Source organism: Diplotaxodon limnothrissa, linkage group LG22 (genome assembly GCF_057381915.1).
Source record: "Diplotaxodon limnothrissa isolate DT_005_m linkage group LG22, D_limnothrissa_male_GT1.1, whole genome shotgun sequence".
In the NCBI taxonomy this organism is placed as follows: Eukaryota; Metazoa; Chordata; class Actinopteri; order Cichliformes; family Cichlidae; genus Diplotaxodon; species Diplotaxodon limnothrissa.
The window spans coordinates 19399225-19416487 of NC_140616.1; the positions used below are offsets into that span (position 1 = coordinate 19399225).

Sequence of the window (17263 nt, forward strand, 5' to 3'; positions counted from 1 at the left end):
AGAAGAGCTTTTATCGTAAACTGGGTGTGTATACTGTGATGATGTATTAGAGGAAAACAATCAAGTTGCAGTTTAAAACCTGAATTTACACCACATTAAATTCCAAATAAGGGTTACTCTGTTAGTGACTGGTTGTAATGCAATGGGTCAGGTGTGTCAGAGCACCTATAATTTGTGTCCTGTGGAAGATAAACACCTTGAGGCAACTGTTGTTTCAATGTTGCACAATATAAATAAAACTGAATTGAATTAAAAAGAATTATCTCACAATTTGTTTTATATATTCACCCATATTTTCCTATATTTATTATAGCTTTATCCATTCCAAAAACCGTTATGTGTTTGATATGATTTTTCCTGTTGAGACATCCAATATTGTCCACGTTTCAACCGTTTAGCTGTTGATTTGAGGTGAAGTTGAAGAATTTGATGGTACCACTGGCAACAAACAGCCCGAAGCATGACGCTGCCACCATCATCCGTAACCGCTGGTACAAGTACAGTGTTGTTTGGTTTGAGAGCCTCAACTTTACTCTTTACAACTTTACCAAATAGCTTAAACTTCATCTTGTCCATTGACCATCTTAACCATCAAACCTTTCTTCTGAAGGTATTTGGTTTGTCCATGTGGGCAGTTGGAAATTTAAGTTGAGCTTGAAGATTTTGGAGCAGGGGCTTCTTTCTTGGTAAGCACCTTCTCAGTCCATGGTGATGCTTCACTGTGGACAGTGACACTGGTGTTTCTGCAGTTTCCAGATCGCAGTAGGCTTGAGCCTCGGTGGTTCTTGGATTATTCCTGAACATCCTAACCAGTGTCCTGTCACTGAGGGTGACAGTTCGGGGCTTCTTCCAGGCCTTGGCAAAGTGGTGACACATCTCAATAACTTGTACTCACATATAATTGTTTGTACTGATGATCTTGGAATCTGTGGTTGTTTACAAATGACAAGGTTTAATGTCTTTATGAGTGTATTCTAAGGTTGTGTTTAATAATTTGAGAGAAGCACACATCAACCTACGTGCGGTATTTACATGGACTTGATAGTGGGAAACAGCACAAAAAAGTAAAAAGAAAAAAAAGTCTACAAGCGTGCAACAATTAAATTACTTTGATAGTCTATTTCCTCCAACCACATTGTATGGACACTTGATCTATGAAGGAAAACAAAAGAAGCTGGGTGTAACAGTGTTAACTTTATATGCCAAAACAAATGTGAGCACTATACCGCAAGATGAAGCCCATCGCAACATTAAAATAACCACATTGTCTCAAATGTATTCACCACATATTCACAGGCGTGACGCCAACTTCTATGTGATTGAGTCTTCCCTGGATGCACGCTAACTTGAAGCTCTGCAGTTTGCTCGGGCTGAGCTGAGGTTAAGCAGGCACTTAACACTCACCGAGGCTTACTGGACAACCTGCTTGTCGGTATGAGCTTTTCTCCACAGCACATTTTATCCATGGAAGCTAATGCCAGTCATTCCTCGGACGCGTTCCAACTCGCTTGAGCGCACGTTGGAATGTGCCGCTGCCTCCACCCTCTCTTACGTAAATTGCGGACAGATGTTTGCCACTAGTTTGGGTGGAGTTGCGCTTTTTACGTTGCAATTTCCACATCCTGTTCTCGGTTATAGCAGGTGACAGGCCCAGCAGCCAATCAGCTTCAAAGAACTCCGCCGCTCGACCAATCAGAAGTTCGCAACCCCGGGACTTGGGCGATCTGTTTAGCTCGGTCCCGCATACAGTACCGAACAACATTTCTTAAGAAAAATCTTGAGACAATAACAATTGTAGGGCTGTATAAAGAGACGCCTAAGGTTACCAGGTTTGACGGTAAGTGAAATGTCTTTGTTGTGTGTTGTTTTGTTTAAGCGAGTGGCGTAAATGTACGTTTGTTTGGCTTTTCCTTCGATATAAGAGACGCCTAGAAGTTACTTCCTGCTCTGAGAAGGCCGAGATCCCAAGTTACATTTATTCCATTTAAGTTAAGTTAGTGGCGCAAAAAAAGTGTAACCCGTCTTTTTTTTTTTTTTTTTTACCACGTATTTACTCACGTCAGAGAAAGTTAGGAGCTCGGTGTAAAGTTGGGGGGAAAAGTGCAGTAAAGCTAGCTAATAGCACTTTGTCAAAGGCAGAGTGGGCGACCTGTCAGTGACGAACAAGCCTCTAAGCCTGAAATGGACGCATTCCTTCATTCATGATTAATCACTAAATCCTCCAGGTAGCTTGGTAATAATATACACATCCCGAGGTACGAAGGTAGCGACCCTCCATTTTTCCCGCTTTCCTTTTCTTTCCTTTTCTACACACAGTAACATTTATGCCATGATTCACCACCAACAGGAAAAAACTTGTAATTAGGCAGCTGCAATGGGCAACAGCAGTCAAAACAGGGTGTACTTAGAGAGTAAACCAAAATCAAGGCCGCACTGTGTTGAAAGCAGGGAGAGTCTGCAGTCACTGCAAATCTCTGACCCCTTAATAGGAACTGTCGTTTGCTTATCTTATTCAGTCTGGACACTGTGGAGTTACTGCACTGCGTGAGCTCACACGGCTGCCCTGACTAATCTGTTTAAAATAACGTGATGTGTTTCCACTGCTCTAAGCAGTGCGGAAATCACAAATCCACCTAGTTCTGCTCTTTGCTATTTTGGACATTTTAGATTTGTCCACTCTAAACCGGGTGGGTGGTGCATGCTCGATGGGTGGAGCGAAGGCATAGTTTTGCTTCTGCTTTAGCTCTGTCTGGGTCAGTGTATTTTTGTAGGCGTCTGTCTCATGTGACTTATTTAGGACCAGTTCACAGTCGTGTCATAATGAAAATAGGTGCTCATTGGGTGCAAAAGTATAGTAAAATTGAATATTAATTTGATTACATTTATATGTTTTTCACTCCCCTGACCTACCTCTCCTTTTCCAACAGGGTTGGGCTGCCCTACCCCCAGCACACCCCACCATGCCTCTGGTGACGAGGAATATAGAGCCGCGGCATATTTGTCGCCATCCCATTCCTTCTAACATCCGCAGTGAGCTGGAATGTGTCACCAACATAAGCCTGGCCAACATCATCCGCCAGCTCGGCAGCCTCAGTAAGCTTCTGATATGCTCGGGTGTCAGTGTGTGTATGAATGGTTAATGAGCAGTTATGAATATGTATTACATGGATCTTTATTGTTTTAAAAAAAAAGTTAATGCATTTTTATGTAGATGTGAATTTTCATTGGCTATGCATGCGTGAGATAAATCCTTTAATTGGTGCAAGTGAGAAACTTGTGTGTGTGTGTGTGTGTGCACGCGTGCAGGCAAATATGCAGAGGACGTGTTCGGGGAGCTGTTTGTTCAGGCTGGAGAATTTGCCGGCAGGGTGAGCTCGCTTGGAGAAAGAGTGGATCGCCTGCAGGTTAAAGTCACCCAGCTGGACCCCAAAGAAGAGGAGGGTATGTACTTGCACATTTTACTGTTAACGTTACTACTTATACTGGTATCAGTGTAGAGTATTGGTTTGAAACCTCCTTTGCAGAGAATCTAATGAACACAATACATGTTTAAAACATTGCCGGTCTGTTTCTCTCAGTTTCTTTGCATGGAATCACTGCAAAGAAGGCTTTTAAAAGCAGTCTGACCCAGGACCAGCAGCTCTTCACCAGGCCATCTCTGCCAATGCCTGTACAAGACACTTACACGACCTGCGATCCTCCTCCACCGCTCAACCAGCTCAGCGTATACCGGTAAGATGCTGCACAGGCCAAGCTCATATTTACCCACTGCAGCAGCTCCAGCAGTGAATAACAAGAACACGTGCAAGCACATGTGCCCATATGGAAACACACATGCATGGGAGATTCTTGTAATGTGCATTATTTAAGCTTACCCCTGTTACATGTGCTTCTTATCAAGGAGAGGGTCTCGGAGGTGTCTGGGCAGTATTAGGTTTGATTTAAGGAGGCTCAGTCTAACACGAATGGCAGTTTTACACTAGAAAACGCATAGTACGCCGTTACAAAATCCTAGAGAATTATGGTGTCGACGCCATAGTTTTCCCTGTTGTTTTGTTTTTAGTGTGTAACACCTTTAAGTCCAGGCAGTTTTGGGGTTTTAATTCTGGCAGCTGTTTGACAAGCCACACTTGTTGCTTTTGCTGTTAAATAACCCACCAATCAATTGATTGTGGAAAGATATTCTGTGGGAAATAACCCCAGAGGGCAGTATGGCGGTGTCGTGGTTAGCACCATTGCCTGGGTTCTCTCCAGCTGCTCCGGCTTCCTCCCACAGTCAAAAGACATGCATTTCATGTTAATTGTTGATTACGAATCAACTGTGGGTGTGAATGTGACTGTGAATCGTTGTCTCTCTGTGGGAGCCCTGATTGGCAACCTGTCCAGGGTGTACACTGACTTTTGCTGTGTAGTAGTTGGGATAGGCTCCAGCCTAGATAAGTGGGGGAAAAAAGGGACGGATGGATGCATGTAAAGCGTCTTTAGTCACAAGCTAAGATATCTGTGAGTGTAGATCATTTACAAGGCACGATATGTCATATGTCATCTGAAGTGTGAATAATCAGAAGGCAATGTTAAATGTAATGTGTAGAGCTGTTCCTGGTTTGAATGTAAATGTGGTGATAATTTGACTCGGATCATTCTTTACGGACAATGATTTATCCGTGCGGTGTGATCTGGATGTGACTAAAGACATTAATGTATTTTTAGTGAAGTTTTCTTTTAAAAAGGGAAGTTTACTGGCGTCTTAAGACTAACACACATGCCAGATAACCATCTTTTAACTAACACTGTTTTTTTTTTTTCATACTTGTAAGATGGCACATTGTGCAACTGATACCTAGAAATAATTATTAATGTCTGTAAATTGTTGTCTACAGAGACGACGGGAAGGAGGCCCTAAAGTTTTACACCGATTCCTCCTACTTCTTTGACCTGTGGAAGGAGAAGATGCTGCAGGACACCAAGGACATCATGAAGGAGAAACGCAAGCACAGAGTGAGACTCCTAAACACCCTCATACGCACAAAGACATGAGTCATTACACAAGTAAAAGCAATCTACAATTAGTCACATCACATGAAAATGTTCGAATCCAGTGCTAATCTTGCACTTTTTAAACCGTCTCCTTAATGAGCAGAAGGAAAAGAAAGACCATCTGAACCAACGGACCCTCAATCCTCGAAAGATCAAGACCAGAAAGGATGAATGGGAACGGCGTAAGATGGGAGAGGAGTTTGTTGTACCAAAGTCTGACTTGATGTAAGTTTTCTGAGATGCCTCCTTTTTGTTTATCAGTCATTAACACTGACCAGGAATCAAAAGAACAAAAACCATCAAAGTCGAATTATAGTAAAATAATATCTTCACAATAGTCCATCACAAAACATCAATCATTTTCATCCAGCGTCATCCACAAGGCTGCAGTGGCTCTGAGCCCTGACATACCCAGTAGGCTTTAATGTGGATTTCAAGCATCTTATAAATCATTTAATTAATACAATAAAAATCTATTGTTTCTCTTTACAAAGTAAAATAACAGATGAGACATTATTTTGCTCATTCTTTCCCCTTTTATCACTGGATCTGTACACAGTGGTTTGGATGGTATGTCCTGTCAGAAAATGTTCTCGGGGGGTTGGGTGTAGAGCTGGCCGTCATTGGAAAATTGCAGTAAACAAATGTGTGAGTCACACTGGGCCCTGTTCTTGATGGTACTAATACTGTTGCATACTTTTATGTGTGTGTGTGTGTGTGTGTGTGTGTATATGTTTGTTTTTTAATTTTAATATATATTATAATTAAAAGAATGAATACAACAGATATATGTGCACAAATTAGTTAATAGTACCCATTATAATAACATCAAAGAGTCCTAAATTCCTCGTTTTGGATTATATTCTTTTTACCAAAATGGGAAGTTTTGCTGATTCAGCTCCTGCAGTGTTTCATCAGCCTGACAGCAGGCCTGATAAGGAGAAAAAGTCCGATTTCCTGACAAGCTGTATAGGTGAAGAACAAGCTATTCTCTCTCAACACTTTGTGTAACAATCTGTTTCTGCTGCTTTAAAATGCGTTTGGCACGTCTATGAAATTGTTATAAATGCGCATAAACAGATGCGGCCTGAGCACAAAATGCTAGTCACGTCCGTGTTTCTTATTATTTGTTACTTGTGGTCTGGTTTATTTTTGGGCTCACAGCGATGTCTCATTTCTTATAAGGAATTCTTCTGAGGGCCTGAATGGAAGTATTGGATCTGGGGAGGGCTTCAACTCTGAAAGCCTTGAGCTTAGCACAAACTCCTATGCTTATGATCCTGGCTCGCCTCCTCCTCCTCCCGGTCCCGATGAATTGCCTCCTCCGCCTCCGGACATGGCGTAAGTACTGTAACATCATTCATACCGGCCCACACATGCTCCACACATTGCACCACCACCCGTGCAAACATGTAGTGAAAGTACAGCCACACGTACAGCTACACTGAAATCCTATACGCGCCTTCTGAGCTGAAGCTAAACGGATTATAGTCTTTGACTTTGTGATTCTTTAATGAATAGGAGCTGCTCTGGAAGCAGCTGCACACAAATTGCAGGTTAATGGAGGGAAGTGAAGGCTCCATTATGCCGTTTATATTATCCTTTATACCTCCAACTTCCTCTCCATCACTTACAGGTATGGTAACGATGGAGCACCCACCCAGAAGCGTGTCAGCATGCTGAGTCCAAGCCACCCTCCCCCAGCTCCCCCCAATGCTTCTTCCCCGAACAACTCCCGCCCAAGTCTCTCTCCTCCCCCTGCACCTCCTCCCCCTCCTCCACCTTCTGGTTTTGGGATTCCCCCACCTCCCTCTGGCTTTGACACCCCACCTTCTCCCCCTCCGTTCTTCTCCTCTTCCGCTCCACCTGCTCCCCCTCCTCCCCCATCTATGTCCGCCATCCCTCCTCCACCACCTATGCCTGCAGGCGGGGGTCCACCGCCACCACCTCCTCCACCGCCTCCCCCCGGTCCTCCTCCACCACCTTTCGAAAGTTCTGCTCCTCGTCCGCCACCTTCTGGCGGGGTAACAGCCTGTTCTGCTCCCAAACCTCAGCCAGAGCCCGTCAGTGACGCTCGCAGTGACCTGCTGCAGGCCATCCGACAAGGTAAAGCACCGCAGGAACACCTCGGGCCTCATGGGCCGGACCAAAGTGTCAAACATGGGAAACAAATAAAACATGCAACACATAGCAAACATACATATATAACGAACCATGAAGAATTAACTTGTAGGCGTTCTTGTGTCGCAAACTTTAATTTGTGTCAGAATCAAGATATAAAAGATCAGACTTATCTTTTATCACGGGAGAACAGGGCCCCTTCACCAAAGTAATGAAAACATGAAGAGACAACAGCAGTGGCATCTAAATAAAGCATCATCTGTTCCTCCTCACATCAGGCCTCATCTCCTAAATTGAAGTCAGGGCTGTAAATCAGGAAAAAGTGCAAAAACATGCTTATTTATTCCTGGTATTTTCAAAATTACTTCTTGGCAGGAGATTAGACATGCAGCCCTCTCATCTTCAAACAGCTGACATGGTTAAAGAGTCTTAAAAAGCACACTTTCCCTCTGAACAAAACACTCCAGAGTTGTTGTTTTTGTCCTACAACAGCCACCGTAGCTTAATTCATGCACTTGAATTGGGAAATGTGAGAAAATAGATATCAGTTGACTGCAATCCACTGACATCTAGCAGTGAGATATGCACACCCTTTTCTTTTAACACCACTATTGTTCTAAAACGTGATTATCAGTGCTAGTTTCTCAGATAAAGATTTAAGCACTAACACAATACTTGAACTACCAAAGAGTAAAGAAGATATATGCTCTGCGTTTGTGCACACTGACATGTCACCATTTACTTTGTCTGTGCATTCCCTTACTTGCGAAACATTTACAAAGCAGATTGGAGAAAAAAAAATTTGAATCCTGCAATGTTTACTACTTAATTTGGTCCCTGCTGCCTGCCGCTGTTTTTTGACACATTTTTACTCCCAGCTGTCAGTGAGTGAAACAGTGTGATACGTTTGAGCAGGAGTATAAACAAAGTGGCATGCATAAAAAAAAACAAAAAACGGGGACCTACAAACCGTGAACTCATGTTCAAGAAGCCAGTTTGAGATGATTTGAGCTTTGTGACATGATGTGTTACACTCTGGTCATGAACATGGACATGGTCAGCAACAGTACTTGGCTAGACTGTGCTGAATAACGATTGGCTGGTAATTACGGGCCCAAAGTCGGAAATCAAAACTCAGACCAGGAAACATTTCTTCAGTGTTTTAAGCCCTAGAGATGGTTGTTTGGGGAAATCCCAGTAGATCAGCAGTTTCTGAAGTACTCTGGCATCAACAGCTGTGCCACGTAAATGTTTTTTGGTTACGGTCATGTGATTGGCTAATGAGACATTTACATTAACAGCAGGTGAATAAAGTGGCTATTTTGAGCGTTTTAACCATTAATTTGAATCAAGGCTGCTGACAAGAAAAGTCCTTCAAAACCCTGAATGGTTTGTTTGGTTTTTTTTGGGTTTGTTTTTTGTTTTCTCCACTCGGCAGTGAGTATTTTCTCCACAACATGTTGCGGCTTACATAAATAAGTGTGATGTCCTTGACTCCTCCAGCTCTGCAGTCAAACTGATACTCCCTCTTCACAACCATACGGTTCTCATCATCCTGTGATACATACAAAATGATATGCTAATCATGTGTTATTGTTGAGCTTTATGAGCTGTTTATCTTAAACTAGTTGATTTGTTGTAGACTTTAACGCTGCAGTCAACTCCCACTCGCCTCAAACCATTATCTGGAAACAGTATGTCTCTGTATCAGCACAGCAGGGAAGAGGGCAGAGGAGGAAATGAATTATGCCACTGAGCTGTAATTAATTAAGTCAAGGACCTTAGGTAACACGTTCAGCTTTTAAAAAGACAATGTGTGCTGGTCTCGAATGATATTAAATACTTAAAAACTGCATTTTAAGTATTGAGTATGTGGACTCTTTCCTTCAAGTGCCATACATGATTTGTGACTACTATCTGCCAGCTCCCTGATTACCCTGATAGTCAGTGATGACAGCGTTTTTCTATGAATGACCTAAATAATGACAGAGTTAAGCTGGATAAAGATTACTCAGATGTTGAACACGCCTTTAAATCGTTTAACACGCTTTCAGGTTTCAACCTGCGGAAGGTGGAGGAACAGCGGGAGCAGGAGAAGAGGGATCACTTCGGCAACGATGTGGCCGCCATCCTGTCGCGCCGTATCGCCGTGGAGTGCAGCGACAGCGAGGACGACTCCTCCGAGTTCGGAGAGGACGATGACTGGTCCGATTGATCGCCATCCTTTTTCCTCTCACTACCGTGTGCGTGTTTGTGTCTGTCTGTGTGTGTGTGGTTGTTTGTTTGTTTTCTTCCTCAGTCTTAGAAAACACCTGTGCATTCCCATTCAGATTCCAGCCTTCAAGTACAAACAGCACAGAGGTCTGTGTATTTTTTGTGTGAAAGCTGGTCACTTTGAGAGGACGTGTGCATGTTGTATTTGCTTGTGACCAATTTCAAATCACATTTCTCGATCCGGTCACGTATATATTCAAAATAATTTATGTCAGAATTATAAATGGAGCGAGCGTGTCTGGTTTTGTCCTAGTTTGCCATTAATTCTCATTGGATGACACACGGCTGTTATTGATGCAAGAGCGCTATGTGATGTGAGGCACGTCTCTCCTGAGCGCGTGCCTAAATGCATCACCTCCGCCTCTCTCTGCGTGTCTGTTACAGTCAGGTATCCTTTGCTGAGGGCTTAAAGCCTGGTTTTTAGTGGCTGTGGTGCATTATGGCAACAGATAATAGAGAGTAAAATCGAACACAAGCACACACACACGTGCAACAGCTTCAGTTCACAGTAGTTATATGTATCGATGGAAAGACAAGCTTCTTCATAGATTATGTGATACGGATGTAAAGTTTATATCTATGGATTATTAATTCAATCACTTTAAATCCCAAAGCACAGTTTTTATTACATTTTGTATTTTGTCTTCTCACTTTTTCTTTGTTTTTTAAGTGGTTTCATGAGAACCTTTGTCTTGTGGTTGTAGCTCATAAACAAACTCAGTAATTAATTATTCAGTGAGATAAGGAGAGAGGTATTGGCTGATGTCAGACACCAGGAGTGTTGGATAAGTTTGCCATACTTAACATATGCAGAAATTAACATTAATAACTTGATTTTTATTTTTAATGTTATTTTTTTAGCTAATGTATTTTACTTTTCTTATGTTTTTCTTCCTGCAATTGTATTCTGAGATTTTCTGGGGATCAACTAGAATTTGTTGCTTTAATCACAGTGCCTTTTTATACTGAATTTCAGTGTCTGTGCCTTAATTTGGTTAGCAATACAGGTTCCTGTCAGCTTTCTCCAAAACTATGATGATGAGTCCAATGAACTGACTGTTTAATGTGGACCACTTTTTTTTTTAAAGTGCCTTTTCTTTTAAGTCTGTCTGTGTTAATGCACCATGACACGGCATGCTTAGCCAAAGATCTGCTTCTCCTGCCTTAAATTTCCAAATGATTAGTTCGTTCAATAAAGAGAGTGAATTTCACTGACTGTTCAGTGTTTGGTGTGTGTGCTATGATGTCTTAAGTGAGAGGTTAAACCTTGAAGGAGGGGAAAAAAAAGCTCTGCTCAGGCTTCCAGTGACTCATCCTCTTTATGTCTTTGCTGGACACCTTTCATAGCCCTCGGTGCCGCGTGCGTAGAGAGTGTGAAAACGAACTGACTGCATAAATTTTCAGAAAACTGGTAGGAGGAGAGAGAAACCTCTTGCATAATCGCCGCATTCTCATGCCACGGCTGCTTCAAGGATGCAGTGGGTGCTCCAGGACGGTAATAACATCGCCCATTGCTTCGAACACGAAATAATTTAAGATACAGGAACAGCAGCAGCGGTCCGAGTTAAAGAGTGAGAGATGGAAAGAGACAAGCACTAAAAGCCCTGCTAGCAGTGAAGAAGGATGACGTCACTTGGTAGAAAAAAATCATTTATTATTCACCAGTATAAAATATTCATTTTTAAAAAAAATTTTTTTTTAAAATGGTTGTGCAACTCGAACATACTGTCAGTATGTTTCAAAGTGCCTTTAACAACATGTGCAAAATATACTCTCAACATTATAGAACATGTTGCTTTGCAGACATTCAAGTAAATGAACTCAGGCTTTGGATCACATGTCATTACACTGTGAAAGGCTTCTATTTATAATCTCTCCAATCCTGTTGTAAAGTGCCGATACTCATCAAGTCTGTTTTATATATATATATATTTATATATGTATAATACACATATAGTATTTCTGTGATTGTTTTCTTCTGGGAATCCAGTGAAGCTACAGTTGACTGAGAATGAGGTACACAGCACAAACAGTATCTTTTGTCCCAAGATGGCCACCAGCCAGGACAGCTCAGTACATTCTGATTTGTAGAAACACTTTTATCTCTGAAAAGTGCTGCCTGCGTGTGTGGGAGTATACATGTGTCAGAGTCCAAGTGACAGTCAGTGCAGCAATGAGTGTATTTTGGCACACAAACGGTGATATGTCTGGCATAGATCTTATGTTGGGTTGAGTCTGCTGAGGTTTGGCAGTTTACACATCAACAGGGTAGTGTATGTGTGTGCTGTGCGAGTATCTGTGTGGGCAGCAGGCGTGGAGCAGCACCTTGCGAATGTCTTTGTGTCTCAGGCTGTAGAGAATGGGGTTTAGTAGGGAGCTGCCTGCAGCTGGCACCAAGGTGGCATAGGTGTACAGAGGAGGGCTGGACGCATCTCCCAGCAGCCCCCAGAGGGAGAAGGGCATCCAGCAGCCCACAAACACACTGAGGACCAGGAGCAACCTAGAGAAACCTCTCCCGCTGCCGTGCTTGCTTGCATATGACTGATTGGAAGGGAGGAAATGCCTTTGGGTAGCGATGGCATGGGCATGCCGCCTAGCAACACGGCAGATCCCAGCGTACAATTGCAGGGTTACCATTACAACCACTAGGAAACCCCCACACAGCAGTGATAGATATGTCCGGGTCAGAGGTCGTGCTACAGAACAGGAATTTGGGTCTTCAAGACAGTGCCATCCCATTGCTGGCCCCGCCCCAATCATGCATGCACCCAACCAGACCAGCAGCAGGAGGATGGCGGCTCTCCGCCGTGACTGGCCTGAGCCGTAGGTGAGGGCGTGGCTCAGAGACAGATACCTGTCCAGGGCAACACCCATTAGGCTACAGAGGGAGGCAGTCAGTGATGTCACCAGTAGTCCTGAGGTCAGCAGTTCTGACCAATCACTGGGCTCCACACAGAACATGAAGAGGAAGTGTAGAATCAGCGCCACACCAGCCAGAAGATCAGCCATACCAAGGCTGGCAAGCAGCAGGAAGACAGGGGCACGAAGAGATGAGGTGGCCAGGATGGTGGTGACTACGATGGCATTCTCAGTCGCAATGAGGGTCCCTGAAACACAGAGGGCCACGCCCCACGCTGTGAGAGGTGGGAGTTCATAAGCAGATGACTTTCCCAGTTGGTCTGATGGGATGATGGGCTCTGCACCTGAGGATTCAGAATCCCAGCCCAAGTCTGTGGCGTTCAGGATCATTGTTTGGTTCAGCAGTCACACCAATAAAACCTAAAGGAGAGAGAAAAAATTGAGAAATACGTTACTATCAGAAAGATGAGTCACTACCACAGCTCCCACATGTCCATCGAACAGCATTTCCAGAAACAGAAGCTGGTGTGGTTTGAGCCACAGGATGCAGGCTGTAGCATCACACAGAGCAGAAGAGCACTTGATGTGCTAATGCGCTGCTTCAAATGCTATAATCTTGTAATCCAACACGGCTGAGCTATTGAGAAACTATCCTACCACTATAAGACCTTCAGATGTTGTGTTCTCCTGCTCTTTGTGATATCATTACCTGCTCCATTTTGGGAAAACAACACAAAAAACTACTTTCCAATAGCTATGTAGAAAAAAGGTAGTTTTGAAAGCCCATATAAGGTTTTATTTCTTTAAAAATTATCACTTTTTTTCAATTTTTTTTTAACAGTTACCCAAATCTATGTGTTTGTATTTTGGGACGTCACGAGATTCATCTCGTGACTGGAAGTCTTGTGGGAAGGAGCGAAACTTCCAGTCAACCAACAGGCTATGTATTTTGAATGATTTGGGATAGATATATAATATTTAATTAATCACCAGGCTAACACGTGACTGTAAAAGGTGGGCTCTCATTTGCTGCCCACTGAAAAGAATGAATGAACGGCATCATTTTAAAATAGGATTACAGTTAAAGGCATATGTGCGCGTGGCTATATGTAAACTCGATTTATTATGTAAGCCACAGTCTGGGTTTTCCTCGTGATGCCGCACAGCAGAGGCGCAGAACCTCGAATAAATTCTACGTGCAACATGCATGCACGAGAAAATCTGCGCGGTAAGGATCTTATCAGTTATCTGCTCGCACACATGAAAACAAACTGGACGTCCTGCAGGAACGTTATAAGCGCATTATTTCTGCGCTCCTCGGGCACTGAGTCCCCCCCTACCCCGCGCTCTTTCTCCGTTCCCACAGTGAGGAGGTATATCCCACCTCCTGACGCAGGGGACCCTTAAGTATCATACAAATGCGGGTTCACTGCACCGTAGAGCGTGCCCCCCAACACATGCACGTACCGAGACACGTTTACGAGCATGTACTAAATTCCTCTCACCTTATTTAAACGAGTCAGTCCTCTGAGGGAGTCACACTGATTTTTTTCTCTCTTTCTCCTGTAAGATCCAGCACAGGTGATGGAGCCGAGGTGAGGCTGTTCGCGGTAAGGCTCGACAGCAGGTTTAAATACCGACGGTTCCCGTGTAGACACAGCTCCGCGTTCCCGTCTTCACCAAAGTTGCGCCAAACTCTCACCTGGCGTCGCTTGCATCTCTCCTTTTTCAAGCTCGCCGAATCGCTCACTGGAGGCAGAATGAATGTTCTTGCGCGCGGGCTCATCCACAAGAGTCTGTCTGACGTCAGTGACTGGGAGCCTCGACCAATCAAGGGACGGCGCCAGGGATGCGGGGAGAAGTGGGAGGGGACGTCCATGGAGTAATTTCATTCAGAAAAATGCGGCAGAGCCCCGTCGCCCCTCCCACTGCGGCTCGCTAATGCTTTCATTTCTTATAAATAACGACCATCGACGGACACACACGTTTTCTCAATAAGACCCAGACCCCTTGCTGAAGGTGAGGATACGAGTTTGTGTTGGGCAGGGCTGGAACTTGGCAGCTGTGAGCGCACAACGCAAAGCGCTGGAGCTGTCCACGGTGCTGAATCTCAGAGTATGACTCATGGGGAGATGTCGTACAGGGAGACAGAGAGCCTGCTGAATGAACGAATGATGGGGAGCAGCTTTAGCACACACTGAACTCTTTTTAAACACAATTTAAATTTATGTAAAGCACATAGGTGAAATATTCTTGAGGGTGAAGTGGTGAAAAACTGGCCTGTGCGTGCATGGTTGCACTAACAGAGATATGGGTATACTAATATGGAGTGCTGGGTAAAATTCAAGAAGTATTATACACTAAAACTGTTTTCAAAATAACATCAGCATACATACATATTATATATGTAGAAAGATAAATAGATATATAGATATAACTTGTCTTTATGAGCCTCGCACAGCCTCATAATCATTTAGAAATCTTCTAAGAGGATTGAGCATTTGTGTTTAGGCCGTGGGTGGTGAGAGTTTTCCTACAATCCAGCAAAGACAGGAATCAGTCGTACATTTTGCTTGTTATCCACCGTATTTGTCTCGTCTTTTTTTGATTTTTAGTATCGCTTCACAGAAATACACGCCCCCACCTCCCCTACAGTAATACAGCAGCAGGGGATTCGTGGCTTCCCCCGGTTTGACACGAAGCGTAGGACGCTACAGGCTGGGCTCAACAGCTGTCTGCGTGGTGGCGCACGGCGCTGAGCTAACTGGGGGAATCTCGTCTTGTTCGAGCCATATTAGGACACGCTTCCTGTCGATACACCCCTCCTACGTCACCGAGCAGAGTTGAGGCGCAACACTTGTCACCTTCGTAAATGTCGCCGGTATTAAGCAGCTTCTACAAATTTCTGCAGAATCACGGCTGCTCTGCTCATGTTACCCACTTCTTTTTACACAGCATTAAACTATTTTGTTAAAATATTAACTGTGCTTTACATTAATGTAAAACACTTAATAATAGGGCTTCGGAGTTGACGTCACGCCGCAATGCATTGTGGGAGCGCGGCGGCATTTTCGGGGTCTACGAATCAAATCAAACACACTGTGTTGGAACGACGATTACAAGATGCTTAAAAGCAGCTTAAAAGAGAATGGACTGTATAGAGACCGATTGCGTCCAGAGGCGAAGCGGCGGTACTTGCAGAAAATAGCGTGCATTGGAAATGTGGAGCCGTATGAAATACGGCCGTGGAGTAGAAACCCTGAAGACCAACCGCTATTGACGTAGCCTGATATATTTCATACCTTATCTGTGGAGTCAGCGCGTACAAGTCGTCATTCAATCAAAGGTAAGTCAGCTCGAGTACAGCGAGTGAAATGCGTTTGATTTCCCTGCAAACATTCAGATTACTGCAGCATAAATTCATTCATGAGGGGAAATTACAGTGAGAACATGTGGAGACTGTTAGGTGGATAACATAGTGAGTTCAGTGCATTGATGAGACACTGTCCTGAAGGATTTAGTTATTCTCTATGGTTAAAGAAATTGCAATGATTTATTAATGTTTATTATAAATAATTCTAATTATACATCTTGCTTCCATATTTGTATCTTGTGTCACTAAAAATACATTTTATTTTAGTTTTATACTTTGATTAATGACCTGCAGAATCTCCTTAACATATTAAGTGATTCATAATTGTCACTTTATGCTTTCTCCATCTCTAAAGTGATGACATCCTTGCATTACATACTTTAGGTTCATTTTCTGCAGGCAGGTTTCTGACAGAACAGACAGATTTAGACTATAACATGCAGCGTTCTATAGATGGACACATAAAGAAATGAAAAAGCACATGTATGTGCTAACTTTCTTGACACTTTGTTACATTTATGATAAAGTAGATTAAACACATTTGTGTCGGCCTTGGCTCATAGTTCTTGTCTTTAAATGAACTTTGTCTGTGTGTGTTTCAGGTGCTGCACTCTAAGACTGAATGAACCAGCATTGCAGCCATGGGTCACTGTGAGCATCACAGGGAAGGTTGAAGCCGCCCGCTGCAGCTGTATGGCCGGAGTCGCAGAGACCTGCACCCACGTCGCTGCTCTTCTGTCTAAAGTAGACGGAACAGTGTTGATCCGTGGCACAAGGACTGTTACAGATGAACCTGCATACTGGGTTTTGCCTGGTAATAATACCAAGATACACCCAGAGGTTGGCCATAAGATAGACGACTTCTCTTCAGCTGCCCAAAAAAAGGCTCTTGATCAAAACATACACAGACCATCTGTAGTGACAGGTAAAAGGAGCCGTCCTCAAAAAAGAAAAACCCCACCTGCTACTGTGGAGGAGTTGTCACTGCTATAATGCCATCATGTTTTATCTAGGGGTCTAGATGTATGCCTGTAGTGCACTGCTGTGTAAATAATTTGCATTTACTGAATATGTACTGACTGAGTCCCACTGTTCAAAAGTTGAATAAAGAAACTAAATTATTTTGCCTTTTTTTTTTTTTATTAAAACCACTTTATAGAACATCACATCAGTAACAGTGTAGAATCCATGTCATTTACAGTTTACAAATGACAAAATGTTTACACCAAATCATGAGTGTTTACATGATATCACCCACTACTAACATTACTTTATTTACTGTATCTTTTGAAAAAATAACAGCACAAGACTTAAGAACATTTAACAGGAGCAGGTTTCATTCTTCTCTGGTTTTATTATCACACTGTTCACCAAACGCAGCAAACCTTCACCATCTTATCCAGGAGGGTCACCTCTTCACCCTCACATGGAAGAAGTAATCTGATTGGCATGGTGGTTTGTTTGAAGCAGGTCCCTCGTGTAGCGCTGGAAACCAGTCATGATGTTTCATCCATTTCATCGGCTGGTTTGCTGCAATAATGCCAAATAATTAGCAACTCTATAAATAGACGGTAGTTCTGCAAAATCACTCAGTAGGAT

General features: G+C 43.2%; 2 protein-coding genes across 2 annotated transcripts; one reads left to right on the forward strand and one right to left on the reverse strand.

Moving 5' to 3' along the window:
* The first annotated feature begins 1730 nt into the window (after positions 1 to 1730).
* Positions 1731 to 10624, forward strand: wasf2 (WASP family member 2). Its single transcript, XM_085346050.1, has 9 exons — positions 1731 to 1837; positions 2928 to 3093; positions 3307 to 3441; positions 3579 to 3732; positions 4881 to 4998; positions 5141 to 5262; positions 6223 to 6378; positions 6674 to 7143; positions 9213 to 10624. The coding sequence occupies exons 2-9, from the start codon at positions 2961 to 2963 to the stop codon at positions 9371 to 9373; spliced, it is 1449 nt and encodes a 482-aa protein (XP_085202176.1). The 5' UTR covers positions 1731 to 1837; positions 2928 to 2960; the 3' UTR covers positions 9374 to 10624.
* Positions 10625 to 11685: 1061 nt separating this feature from the next.
* On the reverse strand, positions 11686 to 12681 carry gpr3 (G protein-coupled receptor 3). The gene has a single exon (XM_085346964.1). It carries the CDS (start codon positions 12679 to 12681, stop codon positions 11686 to 11688), a length of 996 nt encoding a protein of 331 aa, XP_085203090.1.
* Positions 12682 to 17263: the final 4582 nt, after the last annotated feature.

Excerpts from the sequence above, each read along its gene's own strand:
- gpr3 (XM_085346964.1), bottom strand. The coding sequence starts at position 12,681 with ATGATCCTGAACGCCACAGACTTGGGCTGGGATTCTGAATCCTCAGGT.
- wasf2 (XM_085346050.1), top strand. The coding sequence starts at position 2,961 with ATGCCTCTGGTGACGAGGAATATAGAGCCGCGGCATATTTGTCGCCAT. Across the intron at positions 5,263-6,222 it reads GTACCAAAGTCTGACTTGAT|GAATTCTTCTGAGGGCCTGA; the intron begins GTAAGTTTTCTG and ends ATTTCTTATAAG. Across the intron at positions 6,379-6,673 it reads CCTCCGCCTCCGGACATGGC|GTATGGTAACGATGGAGCAC; the intron begins GTAAGTACTGTA and ends CATCACTTACAG.